We start from the raw sequence: 16188 nt of genomic DNA, 5'->3' as shown, positions 1-16188 counted from the left end.
AGGCCCTGCCCTGCAGATGTGGGGGGACCTACTAACTCCTCCCCCAGCTCTCGGCCCGGGGTTTGGCTCCTGGGTTGCAGGTAATTTCCCCAAAAAAGCCTTTCTTCCAGCACTTCTGTTCTCCTTAGAGGAGGGATAAATAACTATTAGGTAAAAATGAAGAGGAGACCCACATGGGTTCAGGATGCACACCACGGTCCACAATGCTCCTCAAGGGCCCACACCACGGTCCACCAGGCTCTCAGGCCTGGACACTGCAGTCCAGCTGAGCCAGGGCAGAGGACGGCGGCCCTTTTTTGGAGGAAGCACGACAGGAATGCGTTGAGGGATGCACAAGTCTTTATTCCTACTAGCAGGGGAGGTGGTCCTGTGGGTGGCAGAGTGGGCACCTTGGGCTGGTGGCTCTCACCTCTTGCTGGCTGTAGTGCAAACACACCAGGGTGACCACAGGCCCTGGGCTCCTGCTGCCCAGCCACCCGCCCACCCGCCCAGCTGAAGCACTCGGCCCTGCCGGCCACAGCACCTAGCCCTTCAGCCCAATGGCCCTGCCACAGCACCCAGCCCCCCACCCTCCACCTGGCCACAGCACCCTGCCTTCCACCCAGCCGCAGTACCCGGAAGCTTCAGCCACTTGGGCACCTTGCCCAGGCTCCTCTTCACAGGCTGGGCCGTCCCTGGGATGGGCTCAGGGGGGCCCAGTGCCCCCTCCTCAGCAGTTGGTTCAGACTCAGGTGCAGGGTCAGGGGCTGGCAATGGGGAAGGGGACCCAGCGACCCTGGACATGCACCTAGGGGGAGACGAAGATGCAGGCTGGTGAGTGCCGCCATGGGAGGTGCCCCCAGACCCACAGGCACTTACTTGGCCACCAGCATGTCAGCTGCAGATGGGGAGATGGCGTGCTCCAGCAGGCCAGGCTCCAGGTAGACACCTGCAGGGAGGCCCAAGCTCACCCTGAGCCTCTGGGGGGGGGGCCATCCGCCATCCGCCATCCGCCCAGCATCTGCCCAGCATCTGCCCATCGGCACTCGGCTCTGGGAGGGCAGTGGCCAGCAGGTGGCTGTCCCAGCCCTCTCTCAGGGAGGTGGTTATTGGGGCCGCAGAGCTCCCTCTCAGACCCAAAGGAGGCCCCAGACTGAACGCCCTTCCAGGCAGCTGACTCTGAGGTCCAGAGACAGGCTGGCTGGGCTCCAACACCGGCCCCAACCACCGACACTCACCTGCCGGCTCCTTGGCTCCGAAGTGTACCAGAGCGGCCGGGAAGAGGTTTGCCTGCAGGGAGGGCGGGGGGCTCAGGGGTGGGGTGGGCACCATGGGCAGAGCACCCCCCTGCGGTGGAGGCAGCCACACCCCCAGGGCCCGGCCCTGCTGATGGCCACAGCTCCACCATCAGGCGGGCTCTGCCTGCCCGGCCCCCATGAACCCCTCTTCGCCCAGCTTCCTGTCTGGCACCAACCCTACCCCTGTACGCAAGGCCAGGGCGCCCTGGGACCAGCGCCCTCCATGGGACCACCCCAAGCCCCAAGCCAGCTGAAGGCTGCGGCCTCAAGGGTCCTCAAGCCATGCAGCATCACAGTCCTCCCTCCTCTGGCCTCTGCACCTGAGGAAGGTGGGGCCAGGCGTGGCGGGTCCTGGCGTATGTGCCGGGACCACCGTGGAGAGGCGCAGCTGCCAGGGTGGGTATCCCCCTCCCAGCTCCAGATTCCCCCTCCCGGCTCCAGGCTGCTCGGGGCCACAGGCTGGGGGTGGGAGTGGGGCTGGGGGATGTTAAAAGATTAATAAGAGGAAGCTTCAAAGGCCAGGCCCAGGAACGCTGAAACCTCAGCCTCCAGCCAGGGGCCCAGGGACACAAACAAGGGCCGTGAATGCTTTGAAAACCCAATTGTGCCGCCTGGGATCAAAGCCTTGTGAGGAGAGAAGGGCCTGTGGGGTGGGCAGGGGCTGCCCGAGTGGCCCCGAAGAGGCGCCGGAAGCTGGGGAGCCAGGAAGGGAGCACGGGGAGGACAGCGCCAGGAGCCGCCGTGGTCTCGGCCTCTCACAGGCGGACGGCATGCTTCATCACCACGGGGCCTCCAAGATTCACACCCAGGCTGCAACTGCTCACAGAAGCCCAGGGGACACTGCCCAGAGGCCGCTGTGGGCACAGGAGGCCTGGCCAGCCCCACCTGCAAGGGGCAAGAGGGCTCCCTCAGAAGCCACCGATGCAGAGAGGCACCTGGTGTTCATCACAGCCGCACAGGACAGGACCCTCACCCAGCACTGCCCCGTGGGACGCACAGAAAGGGGCAGGCAGGACTCGGGAACGCCAGCGGAGGGAAGTAGGCTTGGTGGCCGGGCCTGGGGCACCCGGACTCTGTCTGCGCCTCTATGCAAGGAGCACTGAGCCAGGCAGCCTACCCGGCTGTCCCCACGTGCTCGTGCCCAGCCTTGACTCAGGAGGGATCCCACTGCTCGGACGAGGGGATGGTGGAGAGGAGGGTCAGCAGACTGGGCGGCATGGAGGCTGACCCGTGCTTGGAGAGGCTCGGCCTCTGGATGGACCCCAAAAAAGGAGCCTCCCAGAGTCCATGTCACCTCCGTCCCCCACTGGTGGAAAGGGTGTTCTCTGCCCTGGTTCCCAGGCGCCATCTCAGTAAGCGACCCAGGGTGAACGGAACCACCCGGTCACCAAGCTGGGGCTAGAAAAGGAAGGTGGGTCACACCATCCCCCCAGCCACCCAGAGCAGGGCCCAGGACGGGCCTTTGAGGGAGGCTCAGGCTGAGAGGCCTTTCCCCACCAGCACTGCCCCAGGAGGTCTCAGGCTGCCCGCCTGGCTCCCTCGGCTGACAGGGAGAAGTGGGGGCACCCGCCCTGCCCTGACACAGCCTGAGGGCCTGGGGCCGGCTCCTCCCTCGCTGCTGCCCAGGACACTGGGGTCCCAAATCCGGCCACCTCTCTGCTGCTAGCCCCTTACCCCACTCAGTGTTGCCAGGAAGAGTTTCCGAAAGGAGGCCCACGCCAACCCCCATGGGGCAGCAACTCTGCAGGGGCTGCATGCACACGTGGCCCAGCGCCCCGGTCGCCCCCTCCAAAGAGAACGGCACCACCCTCGGGGAAACGAAGCCAAGAGAGGAGCCCTTACAGCCCAAGATGCCCGGGAGGGAGGTGGCACCATGGTGCCCGGGAGGGAGAAGGCACCACGGTGCCCGGGCAGGGAGAGACAGGGCATCCACCCACAGAGCGGGAGCGGGGACTGCAGGAGCCATCCCACCTTCTGCAAGACCATTTGTCAACGAGGAACATTTCAGAGGGTCCAGGTGGGGTAGGGCCTGGTGGGTGGGAGGAAGGGGGCCTGTCGTTCCCAAGAGGCCCTGGCAGTGGGCAACACAGCAGTACAGGACGGGGCTGTCCTGGGTGGAAAGGAAGGACAGACCTGGCTAGGGGTGGGCGCCCAGCAGGCACTCAGGCCGGAAGTGCCAGTCACTCCTTCCCAAGTGGGTGGCCAGTGTCCTGGCAGAGGGTCCCCCGAGGCAGCCTGAGAGCTCCAACAAACAGAGGGTGTTAGGAGCCAGGCTTGCCCCACCAAAGCCAACGGAAGGAAGCCCAAACAGCAGAGAGTTTGAAGAGATAAGTGAGGTGACCGTGACATCAAAGGTGGGCCTAGTCCAGGATGACCTTCCTTATGACATGAGGATGCGGACTGCACACAAAGGTGACCATGCCAGCCCTGATGCCCAGGGCCAGGAAGCAGGTTTCAGGCAGCGGTCGGGGCTTTGTTCCCCACAGTGGAGCCCCCACGCTGCTCACACTTCCCTGTCCTCAATCCTGGCCGCCTCCTCCCAGCCCTCCCAGAAAACCTGCGCTCTCCCGGGCCAGGGCCACAGAGGGCTGCCGGGCTACCCGAGCCCCCACACCCACGCACGCTGTCCCTCTTAGAAGCAGGGGCCGGAGCAGGGACCCGCCAGAGACAGACATGAAAGCCGGTGCTTCCACGCCCGCCGCCTGCTTGCCTGTCAGGGAGGCAGGCTTCCCCCCCTCGGCCCCGCCAGCTCTCTGACGGCAGGCAGGCAGGAATGTCACCAGGGACACCACCCCGAGAGGCCCCCAGACTAGAGCCAAGCTGACGGAGGGCAGGAGATGGTGGCTGGCGGGGAAGCCATGTATCCCCAGGAACAGCGCAGCAGCACCCCAGTGCTCTCAGGGGGCCTCCCAGTGGGAGGGTGGGCTGCAGGCCTGGACACTGGTCCTCCTCCACCCCAAGGCATCTTCCAAATTCAATGTTTATCAACTGGCTGGCCAGCAAGGGAGGGGGTGGAGACGGAGGAAGGAGGCCCAGAGTCCGCCCGGCAGCTCAGGGGCTGAGAGGGGACTGTCTCACCCCTCCCCTGCCTCCGTCTCAGGGAAACCCGCTCAGTCCTGCTCCTGATCACCCCTGGCAGCTGCCAGCCTTCTTGCCCCATCTCAGCAAGTGGCTGCAGCCCCAGGCAGCAAGCAAGCTTCTCACCTCCAACCCAGGCCTCTGCAGAGGCCTGTGGCCACTTAAAAAAAAAAAAAACGCCTCTGTTGCTAATTAAAATATCTGAAGAGGCTTTGAAGAGGAAACCATTAGGCCAGAGGGCTTCGGAAGGCCCCAGGCGGCTCTCCCACAGGCCAAGGACAGGACATTCATTGCTTCTGGCTCTGGAGGGTGGCCCAGCAGGGCTGGGGACCGGGCACCCTCACTCTGGCCCCACCCTCAGGAGCTCTCAGGGAGGTGGCAGGGACCCACAGAAGCAGCGGACAGCTATGGGTACCAGGGCATTCCTAGCAGGGGCCAGCGGGGCCAGCGGGAGAGGCCGGGAAGGGGGAAGGGGCAGGAACACAGACTTGGCAGCTGAAGCCCCAGGCGGCCGCCTCCAGCTGAGGGCCTGGTCCCTCTGGGGCTCCCCAAGCCCTGCTCCCAGGCCTGCCGGGCCCTTCCTCACCCAGACGCCTGGGCGGGCACCGGTGCTGCCTTGGCCCCAGCACAGCAGCCCAGGGGGGCCGAGACCTCCAAGCGGCCCCAGTTCAGGCAGGCCGCCTAGCAGGCCCTTTCTCACCCGGGGCCAGGCAGGAAGCAGAGGAGGCTGGAAAGACCTGTCAGAAACAACTTCAGAGGCGCACGGCCCCCTCTGAACCCACCCGCTCTCAAAGGCTTTATTATCCCACACCAGCGCCTGCCAAGCCACTCCTTCCTGACTGCGGGCCTCACCCTCGCGTCCTGCCCTCCCTGGAGGGCCCCGCCCCGCAGCACCCCAGAGAGGCCTTCGGGTACCTGAAAGAGGGTCCGCGTGTGGTCGTCCAGGACTGTTTTTGGAGGGGTGATGACTGAGGAGAGAAGGCATCTATGTGTTAGGAAGCACGGCGGTCCCCATCCACGCTCCCAAAAGAAGACAGGCCCGAAGATGGGGGTGACACCTCACGTGGGGCAGAAGAGCCCCTCATGATCACACCCTGTGCCCACACTCCGGCTGCAGAAACCCCAGCTGGGGGCTCGGAGGGGCTGGGGCAGGGCAGGCCCAACTGCAGGGGTCACCACCTATGCAGCCCAGCTCCGCTTGAGGGGGGCAGCCTAACCCATTGCCACCTAGACGCTCCAAGGGAGGCCAGCCGCTTCCTGTCCACCGACCCTTCCCACAGTCCTCTCGCTGGAGTGGCCTGAGCCCCAGGGGTGGGGGAGCCCCAGGGCTCCAGAGGGGAGCGGAGCGCTGAGACAGAAGGCAGGAAGCCTGGCTCCCACCCTCCCACCGCCCGGCTCAGGGAGAAGGGCCCTGCTAGGTCCCCACACAGACACCATAGGCTGCAGGAGGCAGCTGGGCGGGAGGCCACAGATGCTGCTCCCATGGAGAAGCTGCCGAGAGCCCCAGCTGGGACGGGCGGTGTGCCCACAGCACCAGGGTCTCGAGCACTGGAGGCAGGAGTGGGCTTAGGAGAAAAAACTTACACAGGTAAAACGACAGCTCGGGGTTCCCCAGGTGGCTCCTCACGAAGTCTCGCAAGTCCCCCACTGCAGAGGAGAAAGAACATACAGACAGTTCTTCCTCCACACCAGCCCCGGGCCGCCCCCGGCACTGGGCCACTGCTCCCACCCTCCTGGGCCTTTCCCCGAGGGGTGGGAATTCAGCCCTGTTCCTCCCACAGCACCCCAGGTGCTCGACGTGGCTGGGCCCCCGTGTGGGCCACACTTGGGAGCCCCGCCCTGCTGCAGGAGGGCACTCCCACTGCCAGCCTGTACCTCCCAGTCCCCCCTCCACCCCAGCCTCAGTGCTTCCCTGGGGGAGGTCCCTGCGACCTTGGGCTGCTGCCACCCAGCTGTCTGGGGTACAGGTCACAAGCCCCTGAATGTCATAGCTCCACTGCCCTCCTCCCGGGGTATGGTGCCTTCCTCTGGGTGCCCCTCTGCCCCAGCTGTGCCCAGTAGGTGGGTGATGTGAGCACTCAGGACCACAGGCTCATCTGGAGCGAGTGCCCAGCCTGCCTGACACTGCAAACTGGGTCGCCTCTGCACCCCCAAGGGGACCTCAGCACCTGCACCTGCCCAGTGCCCTGGGACCCGCAGGCCAGGTGGCTGCAGTCCTGTAGCCTGGAAGGAAGGAGCCAGGAGGGGCTCTGTGGGCCCCCGCCCCCCTCCCCGGACACCGGCAGCGCTGCCCACCTGTCTCGCTGGGGCGGAAGAAGCCCTGTAGGACGTAGCGGTCGGGGAACAGAACCCTCAGAGCCACCTAGGCCAGACAAGTGGAGGGGTTGGAGGGACGGCCGGAGCTGCACCAGGGACCAGGCACGGCCTCCCCGCTCGGCCCACGCCAGGCCACGGACACCAGGGCTGGGGCAGGCAGAAGCAGCAGCCACCCCCAATCAGGGCCCGGGCCTCGACTCCCCCATGGTAGGCCGGGCACGGAGACAGCCGAGTACCGTGCGTGCGCACAGTGGCCTGAGTTCTAAAACCACATTGACCTGTGTTCAAATTTGCTGTTTAAAGTTTCATTCGGGCTGGGCGCGGTGGCTCAAGCCTGTAATCCCAGCACTTTGGGAGGCTGAGATGGGCGGATCACGAGGTCAGGAGATCGAGACCATCCTGGCTAACCTGGTGAAACCCCGTCTCTACTAAAAAATACAAAAAACTAGCCGGGCGAGGCGGCGGGCGCCTGTAGTCCCAGCTACTCGGGAGGCTGAGGCAGGAGAATGGCGTGAACCCGGGAGGCGGAGCTTGCAGTGAGCTGAGATCCGGCCACTGCACTCCAGCCTGGGCGACAGAGTGAGACTCCGTTTAAAAAAAAAAAAGTTTCATTCGGCCGGGCGTGGTGGCTCACACCTGTAATCCCGGAACTTTGGGAGGTCGAGGCGGACGGATCACCTGAGGTTAGGAGTTCAAGAACAGCCTGGCCAACATAGTGAAACCCCATCTCTACTTAAAAAACATCCAAAAATTAGCCGAGCTACTGGCAGTGGACACCTGAAATCTCAGCTGCTCAGGAGGCTGAGGCAGGAGAACTGCTTGAACCAGGAGGTGGAGGCTGCGGTGAGGCGAGATCACACCACCACACTCCAGCCTAGGTGACAGCAAAGCTCCATGTCAAAAAAAAAAAAAAAGTTAGGCTGGACACTGTGGCTCACGCCTGTAATCCCAGCACTTTGGAAGGCCAAGGCGGGCGGATCACGAGGTCAGGAGATTGAGACCATCCTGGCTAACACGGTGAAACCCTGTCTCTACTAAAAAATACAAAAACAAAATTAGCTGGGCGTGAGTGGCGGGCGCCTGTAGTTACAGCTACTCGGGAGGCTGAGGTGGGAGAACAGCGTGAACCCAGGAGGCGGAGCTTGCAGTAAGCTAAGATCGTGCCACTGACTCCAGCCTGGGTGACAGAGAGAAACTCCGTCTCAAAAAAAAAAAAAAAAAAATTCATTCTAAATCATGAGCAGGGGAGGATCGACTGGCCACTAGAGGCAGGCATGCCACAACGGGGGGGTGGGTCCTGCTCAGAGCTGTGCCTCAGTTGCCCCCATGTCCCGTCCATAGAACTGACAGGGGGCCCCCTCAGAGCTGTGCCTCTGCTGCCCCCACGTCCTGTCTGCAGACCTTTGGGTAGCGCTCCAGCTTCTCCTTTATCTGCGCCTCCCTGAAGGCCTTGGTCACCAAGGGTGCTTCTTCCAGGCGCTTCCTGTGGTGAGGAGGGGAAGGGAACAGGGCTTCTGGTCAGAATGGGGGCCACGGCAACTGGCCCCGGGCTCCTCACCTGCACCCGCCAGGGTGGAAGTGGGCTGCTCTCCCCGCACAAGGCAGGAAGATCTGAACACCCCTCCCTAGGCCCCAACCCTCTGAGGTGCTCTTAAGGGCAGCCTGTCAGGGACCTGGGCCACGAGCCAGTGCTGGCACCTGGGGACGGCGGGCAGCACAGGCACCCGACGGGGCAAACCCTGACTCGAAGAAGCTGGGAGGCACTGAGGGAGCACCCACCGCTCACTCTTGAGCTGGGCCAAGCGCCTTCTCACGTCATCTACTGTCAGCTCAAAGAACTCATCAGGCAGCTCCACTGGCCAGGCCTGCAGCCGCTCCTCCAGGTCAGGGTGGCACACGACAGGCTCCCGGTCCACGGGCTAGAGGCAGAGGGCGCGGCTGACGGCGGGTGTCACGGGGGGCCCTCCACACCCCGGGCTGTCGGCGCCCCCAGCCGAGGTGGGCACACAGACTTGGGAGCTGGGCCCACTCTCTCCCTGGCCCCGGCCAGCACAGTGCCAGGGCCAGGTCCTGGGGGCAGGGCTGGGCACAGCAGCTGGGGGCCCCCACCCCACTCAGGGCCTGTCCAGGGCTGGAGACCCTCCTTCTCCCAGTCAGTGCACCAGACCTGACGCTGAGCCCCTGCTCCCCACCCATCAGGGTGCATGGCCCCTGGAGTCTGGCTCAGGCCACGTCAGGGTCTCTGTGGGGGGCAGGGGTGGCGACAGCCACCAAATTAGAGCGTCGGCAAAAACCCCAGCCCAGCTGCCCCCGCTGTCCCCACTGCCCTTTTGGCCACAGCTCCATGGCCAGGCTGACTCCATGCACGCCTGCCCCCAGGGAACAAGTCGGCCCTTCCCTCTGCCCACCCTGGGATGCGGGAGGGACACTGTCACCCCTAATTGGCATCAACAGCAATGAAATGGACAAAGCCGGGCCATGCAGCTCCTGGAGCCCTGGGCAGTGATTTCGGTGCATTCGGCCCAGTGTTGGAATGGGTGGGACACCACACTCGGCCATGTCCCCCCTCACACAGAACAGCCAAGAGCCGTCGGGAGTGCGGGTGGCCTGGAGCTGGCTCTGGGCTCCCACCCCTACCTCCAACTCTCAACACCTGGGGATGGCTTGGCAGGCCCTGGGAACAACCCTCCTGGTCTGGTCCCGTCTCCCCTGCAGTCTCCCACGCAGCCACAGGCCGCTGCCTCCTGCCCTGCACAGCATTCCAGCGCTCCCACCACGCCCACACTGGGTGACAGCCAGGGTGCGCCTGCCAGAGGTACACCTGTCCCAGGTGTCTCCAGGGCTGCCCTCCAGACAGACACATAAGACCTTGACTGCCGTGGGCGACAGGGCCCTGCAACCACCCAGCACGTGGCTCTGTCATGACTTGTCACGGGAGTCTGGCAGAAGCCCCACTGGCTTTGGCAGTATCGTCGCAGGGCAGCCAGCAAGGGCTGACCATGGCCCAGCAGTGGGGCCACAGGTGGCTGACCAAGGTCCCTGGGGGTTGCCCTTCCAAAGCCACAACCATCCTGCAGCCACTGAGAGCAGCCTGCGCCACAGCTTTTTATAACAAGATGCCAGGCGCCAGGCGGCCCCCCACAGCCCCAGCGCCTGCATTCCAGAGGGCCGCGAGCACGCCTGGGTTCCCAGGGGAGAGGAGGGCAGGACGCGGTGCACCCTGGGCCAGGAGCCACCGTGTCCATGAGCGGCCAGGCCAGCCTGTGGCAGGTCAGCATCCTCTGCAGCCTGGTCCAGAGCCTCCCTGGAGGAGCCCCCCGGAAGCCGCGCTGTCTCCCCGAGCGGGCAGAGCACCCCGATGGGCACGCACTGAGCCTGACGACCAGACGGGGCCCTGTCCCCAGGACACGACGTGCTCAGACGGCCATATCCAGGGCACAGCCTGGCAGTCACCGGGGGAAACGTGGGCTGCTGGCACGTCTGCATACTGGACAGCGCCGGATTCCCAGGCCCACAGCCCACACCAGGGTGCCTCCAGGATGGGGGCCATAGGGGACAGGGCCATCAGCGTCACGCTGCTAGGGGGCTGTTGAATTTCACTTGGAAAACAAAACTGATGAAATCTCTAATTCCTGTGGATCCTCCCTAGTTTCCTACTCATCATCCCAAGGGCCCGGCTCCGGAAGCTTCCGTCTGTCAGACGGACGCAGGGCCCCACACGGGGCTCGGGCAGCAGGGGAGAGCGGCCTCTACGGAAACCTCCCACGCCCGCCCTTCACCTGGGCAGAGAAGCCCCGATCGGAAGCAGCCTCACTGCAGCCTGGGGTCAGGCTGGATGAGCGGCTACCACAAGGGCCCAGGCCACCTAACTCTCCCCCGAGAACAGACGGCGTCTGCAGCAGGGCTGCTGGGAAATGGCACTTGGCGCCAAAGACAGAGGGAGATGCCAGGGGACCCTGTGTGTGGAGAAACTTCAAACACCCATCAGCTTAGCCCCGAGCCTTCCCCCGGAGAGAGGCTCTCCGTCCACAGAGAAGAGGCGCCAGGGAGCGAGAGGCACCAGGGAGCGGGAGCCGCAGTGGCGGGGCGTGGGGTCTCGGGGTTGCCCCGGCCATACCCGGCCCTGCTGACTGGCGAGCTCTGCCCGGCAGCCTGGCCCGAATTTGCGGCATCAGCGCTGCTTCCGCGCCAGGTGGATTCACCGAGATGTCTTTGGACGGAGGACAGAGGTTTGTGGATGAGACATCGTGAGGGAAAAAAGCGACAGCGACAGCCCTGCAGGGGAGTCAAGCCCTGGCTCCTGCGGGGGCTCCCGTCGGCCGGAGCCCAGCCTCCTCGCTGGTGCCCGGAGAAAAGAAAGGGGCTGCCTCTGCAGGCCAAAAATGACGTCAACCCGGGGTGAGGCGTCCTGGAGCCTCCAACACAGGGAGGAAGAGCAGGAGGCGAGGAGAGAGACAAGCACCCTCCTTTCTCTTTCCCCTCAATTTCTTATTTTGAAATATTTCATTCCACAGAAAGATTGTCAGACACAAAGTGAACACCCCTCACGCAGATATGATCGTCCGGCTGCATTCTCTTTCCTTCCGCTCTGGGGCAAAGGCGAACACACACACGTGCACACACAGACATGTACATACACACACCTGCATGCACCCAAGCACATGTGCACACGCAAGGACACGCACACACAGGCAGACATGTGTGCACACACACCCACAGACGTGCACACGTAAGGACATGCACACACACACATGCAGACACGTGTGAGCACCCACACCCAAGCACACACGTGCACAAAGACACGCAGACACACACACCCAAGCACACGTGCACATGCAAGTACACGCACACAAACGCAGACACGTGTGCGCACACACCGAAGCATACGGGCACACGCAAGGACACACACACACCCCCAAGCACACGTGCACACGCAAGAACACACCCCCAAGCACACGTGCACACGCAAGGACATGCACACACCCAAGCACACGTGCACACGCAAGGACACGCGCACACACGCAGATGTGTGCACACACACCCAGCATACATGCACATGCAAGGACATGCACACACCCAAGCACACGTGCACACACAAGGATACGCACACACACCCAAGCACACACATGCACACAAAAGAAAACCACAGACTGCCCCCCAGAAACACAGCAGCATCTGCTGAGAAGAGGACCCTGGTCCCAGCTGCCAGCATCACACCAACGCCCACCATGTGGGGGAGGTGGCACTCACACACCCACGCTGGAAATGTCCCTGCTGTCCCCAAGTACCCGGGCAGTTTTCCCACACGCACCATCATGCTGGGGCTGGAGCTGTGCCTCAGCCACTCCCCACGTCCCAGCAGGGGCTGTGTCAGCACGACACCTCCATCCACCACGGTCTGGCCCCCAGTTCCCTGTGCTGAGTGAGGTTCAGGTTGAAGGTTTCAGGGAGGAGACAACTGGATGTCGTACCACTGTCCCTACGAACGTCCCCACCTGGAAAGCTCCTGAGGGGAGGGCGGGCCAGCGGGGAATGAGGCCCAAACCTCAGCAGAGTGCGGGGGGCCCCAACCTGGGTCTCAGCCTTGGTGGGGTCCCCCAGGTGTGTGACCAGCAGGTGACCCTGGGGGCCTCGCCAAGCCTCAGGAAGCCGCTGGGGTCGGTCTCAGCCAATAGGGTGGCCGAGAGCCAGGACAGAGCCTTCCAGAAGCCTGCGTGGGGCTTCCTGTCTCAGATGAGGCCTCTCACAAGACCGGCCAACCCACAGGGCACAAGGCGCGGCAGCGGGAGGAACTGAACCACAGGGCAGCAAGAGCCGGGGGACCACTGCCCTGCAGGCCTCCAAGCCCAAACCCCAGGGTCCACCTGATCCCACTTCATGCGGCCTCGTGTCTGCCATCCCGGCGCCCCCACCCCACCTCGGAGCGGAAGCCATGTTCTGCTCTGCCCAGTGGGCCAGGCCTGCCCCTGAAGAACCAGCAACATTTCCGGAGCACTCGGCACCCTCAGGCCTCCTGCTGCTCCCCAAAGCCCTTGCCAGTTCGCACGCTGCCAGCTCTGGCAGAGGCGAGAGCCCCACGGCTGCTGGGGCATCCAAATGGCCGCTGACCCTCACCCAGCCGCGGACGGCCTCCCCTGAGCCGATGCAAAGAGGCCCAGACCTCCAGCCCCGGGCGGCAGGTCGCAGGTCCGTGGGAGCAGCTGGGCTCTTCCAGACAGGTTCGGGAGACGGAGCCTGGAACCTTCTCTGCGCCGCTGACATGCACGGATGCCAGTGCCTCCACCAGGAGCTTGGCATGCTGAGCCCGGCCTGGTTTCCGCCTCAGCACCCGGGCCCAGCTCCCGAAGGCCCCACACCCCCTTCTTCCCGGCCCTGCCCCTCTTGCTAGGCAGAGCCAGAGAGGTCTCAGAGGATGGGGACGATGCCAGAGACACGGCAGGGTCCAGCAGCCAGCGCCAGTGCTCTCACAGGGGCTGTGTGTGCTGAGCTCCTCAGAAGCTCAAAATACGCTGCAAGGTTGGGGTGACTATGGTCACATGACACACAAGGAGGAGGCATGGAGCGTGGAGGGTCCAGCCAGCACCATGAGGGGAAGGGGTGCTGGCCTCTCAGGCTCCGAGGGTGGCCAGGCAGCTGTGAAAGACCCAACTCCTCCTGCAGGTGAAGCCCCTGCAAGCTTCTGCCCCTTTGGCCCCTTCCTGTCTCCTGCAAACCCAGGCCCCCAGCGGACCCCCAGGTCACAGCCTCCAGGAGGGCTGCACGGACTGGGCCGCAACGATGCTAACCATTTATCCAGATGCCCTGAAACTGGAAGGGGGCCGGAGAAAGGCCAGAAAGGACGGGCAGGACTGAGGACAGGGACGCTGTCGGGGATGCCGGGGGCAGCCCTCTGGGCGCGCAGCCCGACGACAGACAGTGCTGGAGCAGCCCCGGGCCGCTGACCTGGGAAACCAAGGGGAGGGAGGCTGGGGGCTGTGGGGCAAGGGCGCCAGGGGCACGCACACGGGCCGGGACACTAACCAGAGGTCTCCTTTTCTTGACAGTAATTTTCCAGGATGTGATGACACACAGAGGAAAAATGTGAACCCATTCAGAGGTGGCCCCAACCTCAGAGTTTCCAGCGTCTCTGAGGGTTTGTGTTTTTCCCTCCCGGCCTCCCTCCCTCTCCGGTCTCGGCCTGGCCTGCCCCACCAGGGCTCCGGTGAGAGGAGTGTGGAGTTTCCCCTGGAGGCTCCGAGCTTAAATGAATCACTACGCCAGACACGGGCCAAACCTCCCGAGTTACTCAGCGCCCCGGCCACCCTCCGAGGCAGGCGGCGGAGCACGTGGACGCCATCAAAGGCCTGGGACGTGCACAGCAGGAGAGGCCGTGCCAGGGCGAGAGGCAGGTCTGGGCACAGACGCAGGCTCCGTGGAGACACCACTGCGACCGATGTGGACAGGCGCTCACACAGGACGCAGGCGGGACTGCCTCTGAAGACACCACAAACTCCATGCCCAAATTTTACATCCAAAGCATGGGGAACACCCTCAGCACACATCCCGCCTGCACCAAGCAGAGGCCTGGGGCCTCGAATCCCACCCAGGGGAGACAGCGCCTCACCCAGGCTGAGCACAACATCCGCACCGATGCCCACAGTCTGAGCCTGCCAGCGAGCAGCCACACGGCTGGGGAGAGGCCAACAAGCAAGGCCCAAAGCAGGAATGTTTCAGTTTTGAGACAACGTCGTGCCCAGGCTGGAGTGCAGTGGTGCAATCTCAGCTCACTGCAGCCTCGATCTCTCAGGTCAGGCAATCCTCCCGTCTCAGCCTCCCAAGTAGCTGGGGCTACAGGCACACACCACCACGCCCTGCTAATTTTTAAATTTTCTTTGTAGAGATGGGGTCTCGTTATGTTGTCCAGGCTGGTCTCAAACCCCTAGGCTCAAGTGATCCTCCCAGCTCGGCCTCCCAAAGTGCTGGGATTACAGGTGGGAGCCACTGTACCTAGCCAAGAAAAGTTCTATTAGGCCTCATGTTAGGGTGCGGTGGTTCAAACCTGTAATCCCAGCACTTCGGGAGGCCAAGGCGGGCAGATCACTTAAGGTCAGGAGTTCAAGAGCAGCCTGGTCAACATGACAAAAACTCCATCTCTACTAAAAATACAAAACTTAGCCAGGTGTGGTGGTGGGCACCTGTAATCCCAGCTATTCAGGAGGCTGAGACACAAGAATCTCTTGAATCCAGGAGGTGGAGGTTGTAGTGAGCACAGATCACACCACCACACTCCAGCCTGGGTGACACAGACAGACCCTGCCTCAAAAAAAAAAAAGTTCTTTTAAAAAGATGAAAACAGGCCGGGCGCGGTGGCTCACACCTGTAATCCTAGCAATTTGGGAGGCCAAAGCAGGCGGATTACCTGAGGTCAGGAGTTTGAGATCAGCCTGACAAACATGGTAAAACCCCAACTCTACTAAAAATACAAAAATTAGCTGGGCGTGGTGGTGCCCGCCTCTTACCCCAGCTACTCGGGAGGCTGAGGCAGCAGAATCACTTGGACCCAGAAGCGGAGCTTGCAGTGAGCGGAGATCGCGCCATTGCATTCCAGCCTGGGCGACAGAGTGTGATTCTGTCTCAAAAAATAAAAATAAAAATAAAAATAAGGCCGGGCGCGATGGCTCACGCCTGTAATCCCAGCACTTTGGGACGCTGAGGCGAGCGGATGACAAGGTCAGGAGATCGAGACCATCCTGGTTAACATGATGAAACCCCATCCCTACTAAAAATACAAAAAAATTAGCCGGGCATGGTGGCGGGCGCCTGTAATCCCAGTTACTCGGGAGGCTGAGGCAGGAGAATGGCGTGAACCCAGGAGGCGGAGCTTGCAGTGAGCTGAGATTGCGCCACTGCACTCCAGCCTGGGCGACAAAGCGAGACTCCGTCTCAAAAAAAAAAAAAAAAAAAAAAAGGCTGGGCATGGAGGCTCACGCCTGTAATCTCAGCACTTTGGGAGGCCGATGCAGGTGGGTCACCAGAGGTCAGGAGATCGAGACCAGCCTGACCAACATGGCAAAACCCCTTCTCTACAAAAAACACAAAAATTACAGGGGGCGGGCACCTGTAATCAATCCCAGCTACTTGGGAGGCTGAGGCAGGAGAATTACTTGAACTGGGAGGCAAAGGTGGCAGTGAGCTGAGATCGTGCCATTGTCCTCCAGCCTGGCTGACAGGAGACTCTGTCTCAAAAAAATAAATTAATTAAATAAAATAAATATGAAAAGATGAAAATATAAAGCATGACGTGCTCATGAGAAAAAAATCATTTTTTAATTTTAAAAAGAAAAATATTTTAAAAGATGAAAATAGAGGCCAGGTGCAATGGCTCACACCTGCAGTCCCAGCTACTCAGGAGGCTGAGATGGGAGGTCAAGACCGCTGTGAGCCGTAACTGCGCCCCTGCACTCCTGCCTGGGCAACAGAGCGAGACCCTGTCTCAAAAAAAAAAAAAAAAAGAAAGAAAAAAAAAAGAAAAATAAGA

At 62.4% G+C, this 16188-nt stretch overlaps 2 protein-coding genes across 34 annotated transcripts in view; both read right to left on the bottom strand.

Moving 5' to 3' along the window:
* Positions 1-164: 164 nt before the first annotated feature.
* The window catches only part of ASPSCR1 (ASPSCR1 tether for SLC2A4, UBX domain containing), a 43604-nt gene continuing 27580 nt past the window's right edge, over positions 165-16188 (bottom strand). For 6 of the 33 annotated variants that reach the window (XM_077973276.1, XM_077973274.1, XM_077973264.1 and 3 more), the window contains 9 exons: positions 8451-8590; positions 8073-8154; positions 6651-6717; positions 5940-6002; positions 5271-5323; positions 1218-1269; positions 859-928; positions 615-787; positions 322-419 (listed from right to left, as the gene is read on the bottom strand). In XM_077973276.1, coding sequence (XP_077829402.1) covers positions 406-419; positions 615-787; positions 859-928; positions 1218-1269; positions 5271-5323; positions 5940-6002; positions 6651-6717; positions 8073-8154; positions 8451-8590 — 714 coding nt within the window. In that variant the 3' untranslated portion in view covers positions 322-405. Of the gene's footprint in view, positions 420-614; positions 788-858; positions 960-1194; positions 2163-2525; positions 3388-5207; positions 5414-5939; positions 6067-6612; positions 6718-8072; positions 8155-8450; positions 8591-16188 lie in introns of those variants that run through there. The other 27 variants (XM_077973256.1, XM_077973273.1, XM_077973267.1 and 24 more) reach the window with 18 other exon arrangements.
* Positions 9636-13158, bottom strand: LOC144336056 (uncharacterized). The gene is made up of 2 exons (XM_077973354.1): positions 12536-13158; positions 9636-12089 (listed from the first exon to the last, which is right to left on the bottom strand). The coding sequence occupies exons 1-2, from the start codon at positions 12966-12968 to the stop codon at positions 11194-11196; spliced, it is 1329 nt and encodes a 442-aa protein (XP_077829480.1). The 5' UTR covers positions 12969-13158; the 3' UTR covers positions 9636-11193.

The sequence above is a fragment of the Macaca mulatta genome, chromosome 16 (genome assembly GCF_049350105.2).
Source record: "Macaca mulatta isolate MMU2019108-1 chromosome 16, T2T-MMU8v2.0, whole genome shotgun sequence".
NCBI lineage: Eukaryota > Metazoa > Chordata > Mammalia > Primates > Cercopithecidae > Macaca > Macaca mulatta.
The sequence above is the reverse complement of the archived record's forward strand: the minus strand, read 5'-3'. Positions and strand labels throughout refer to the sequence as shown.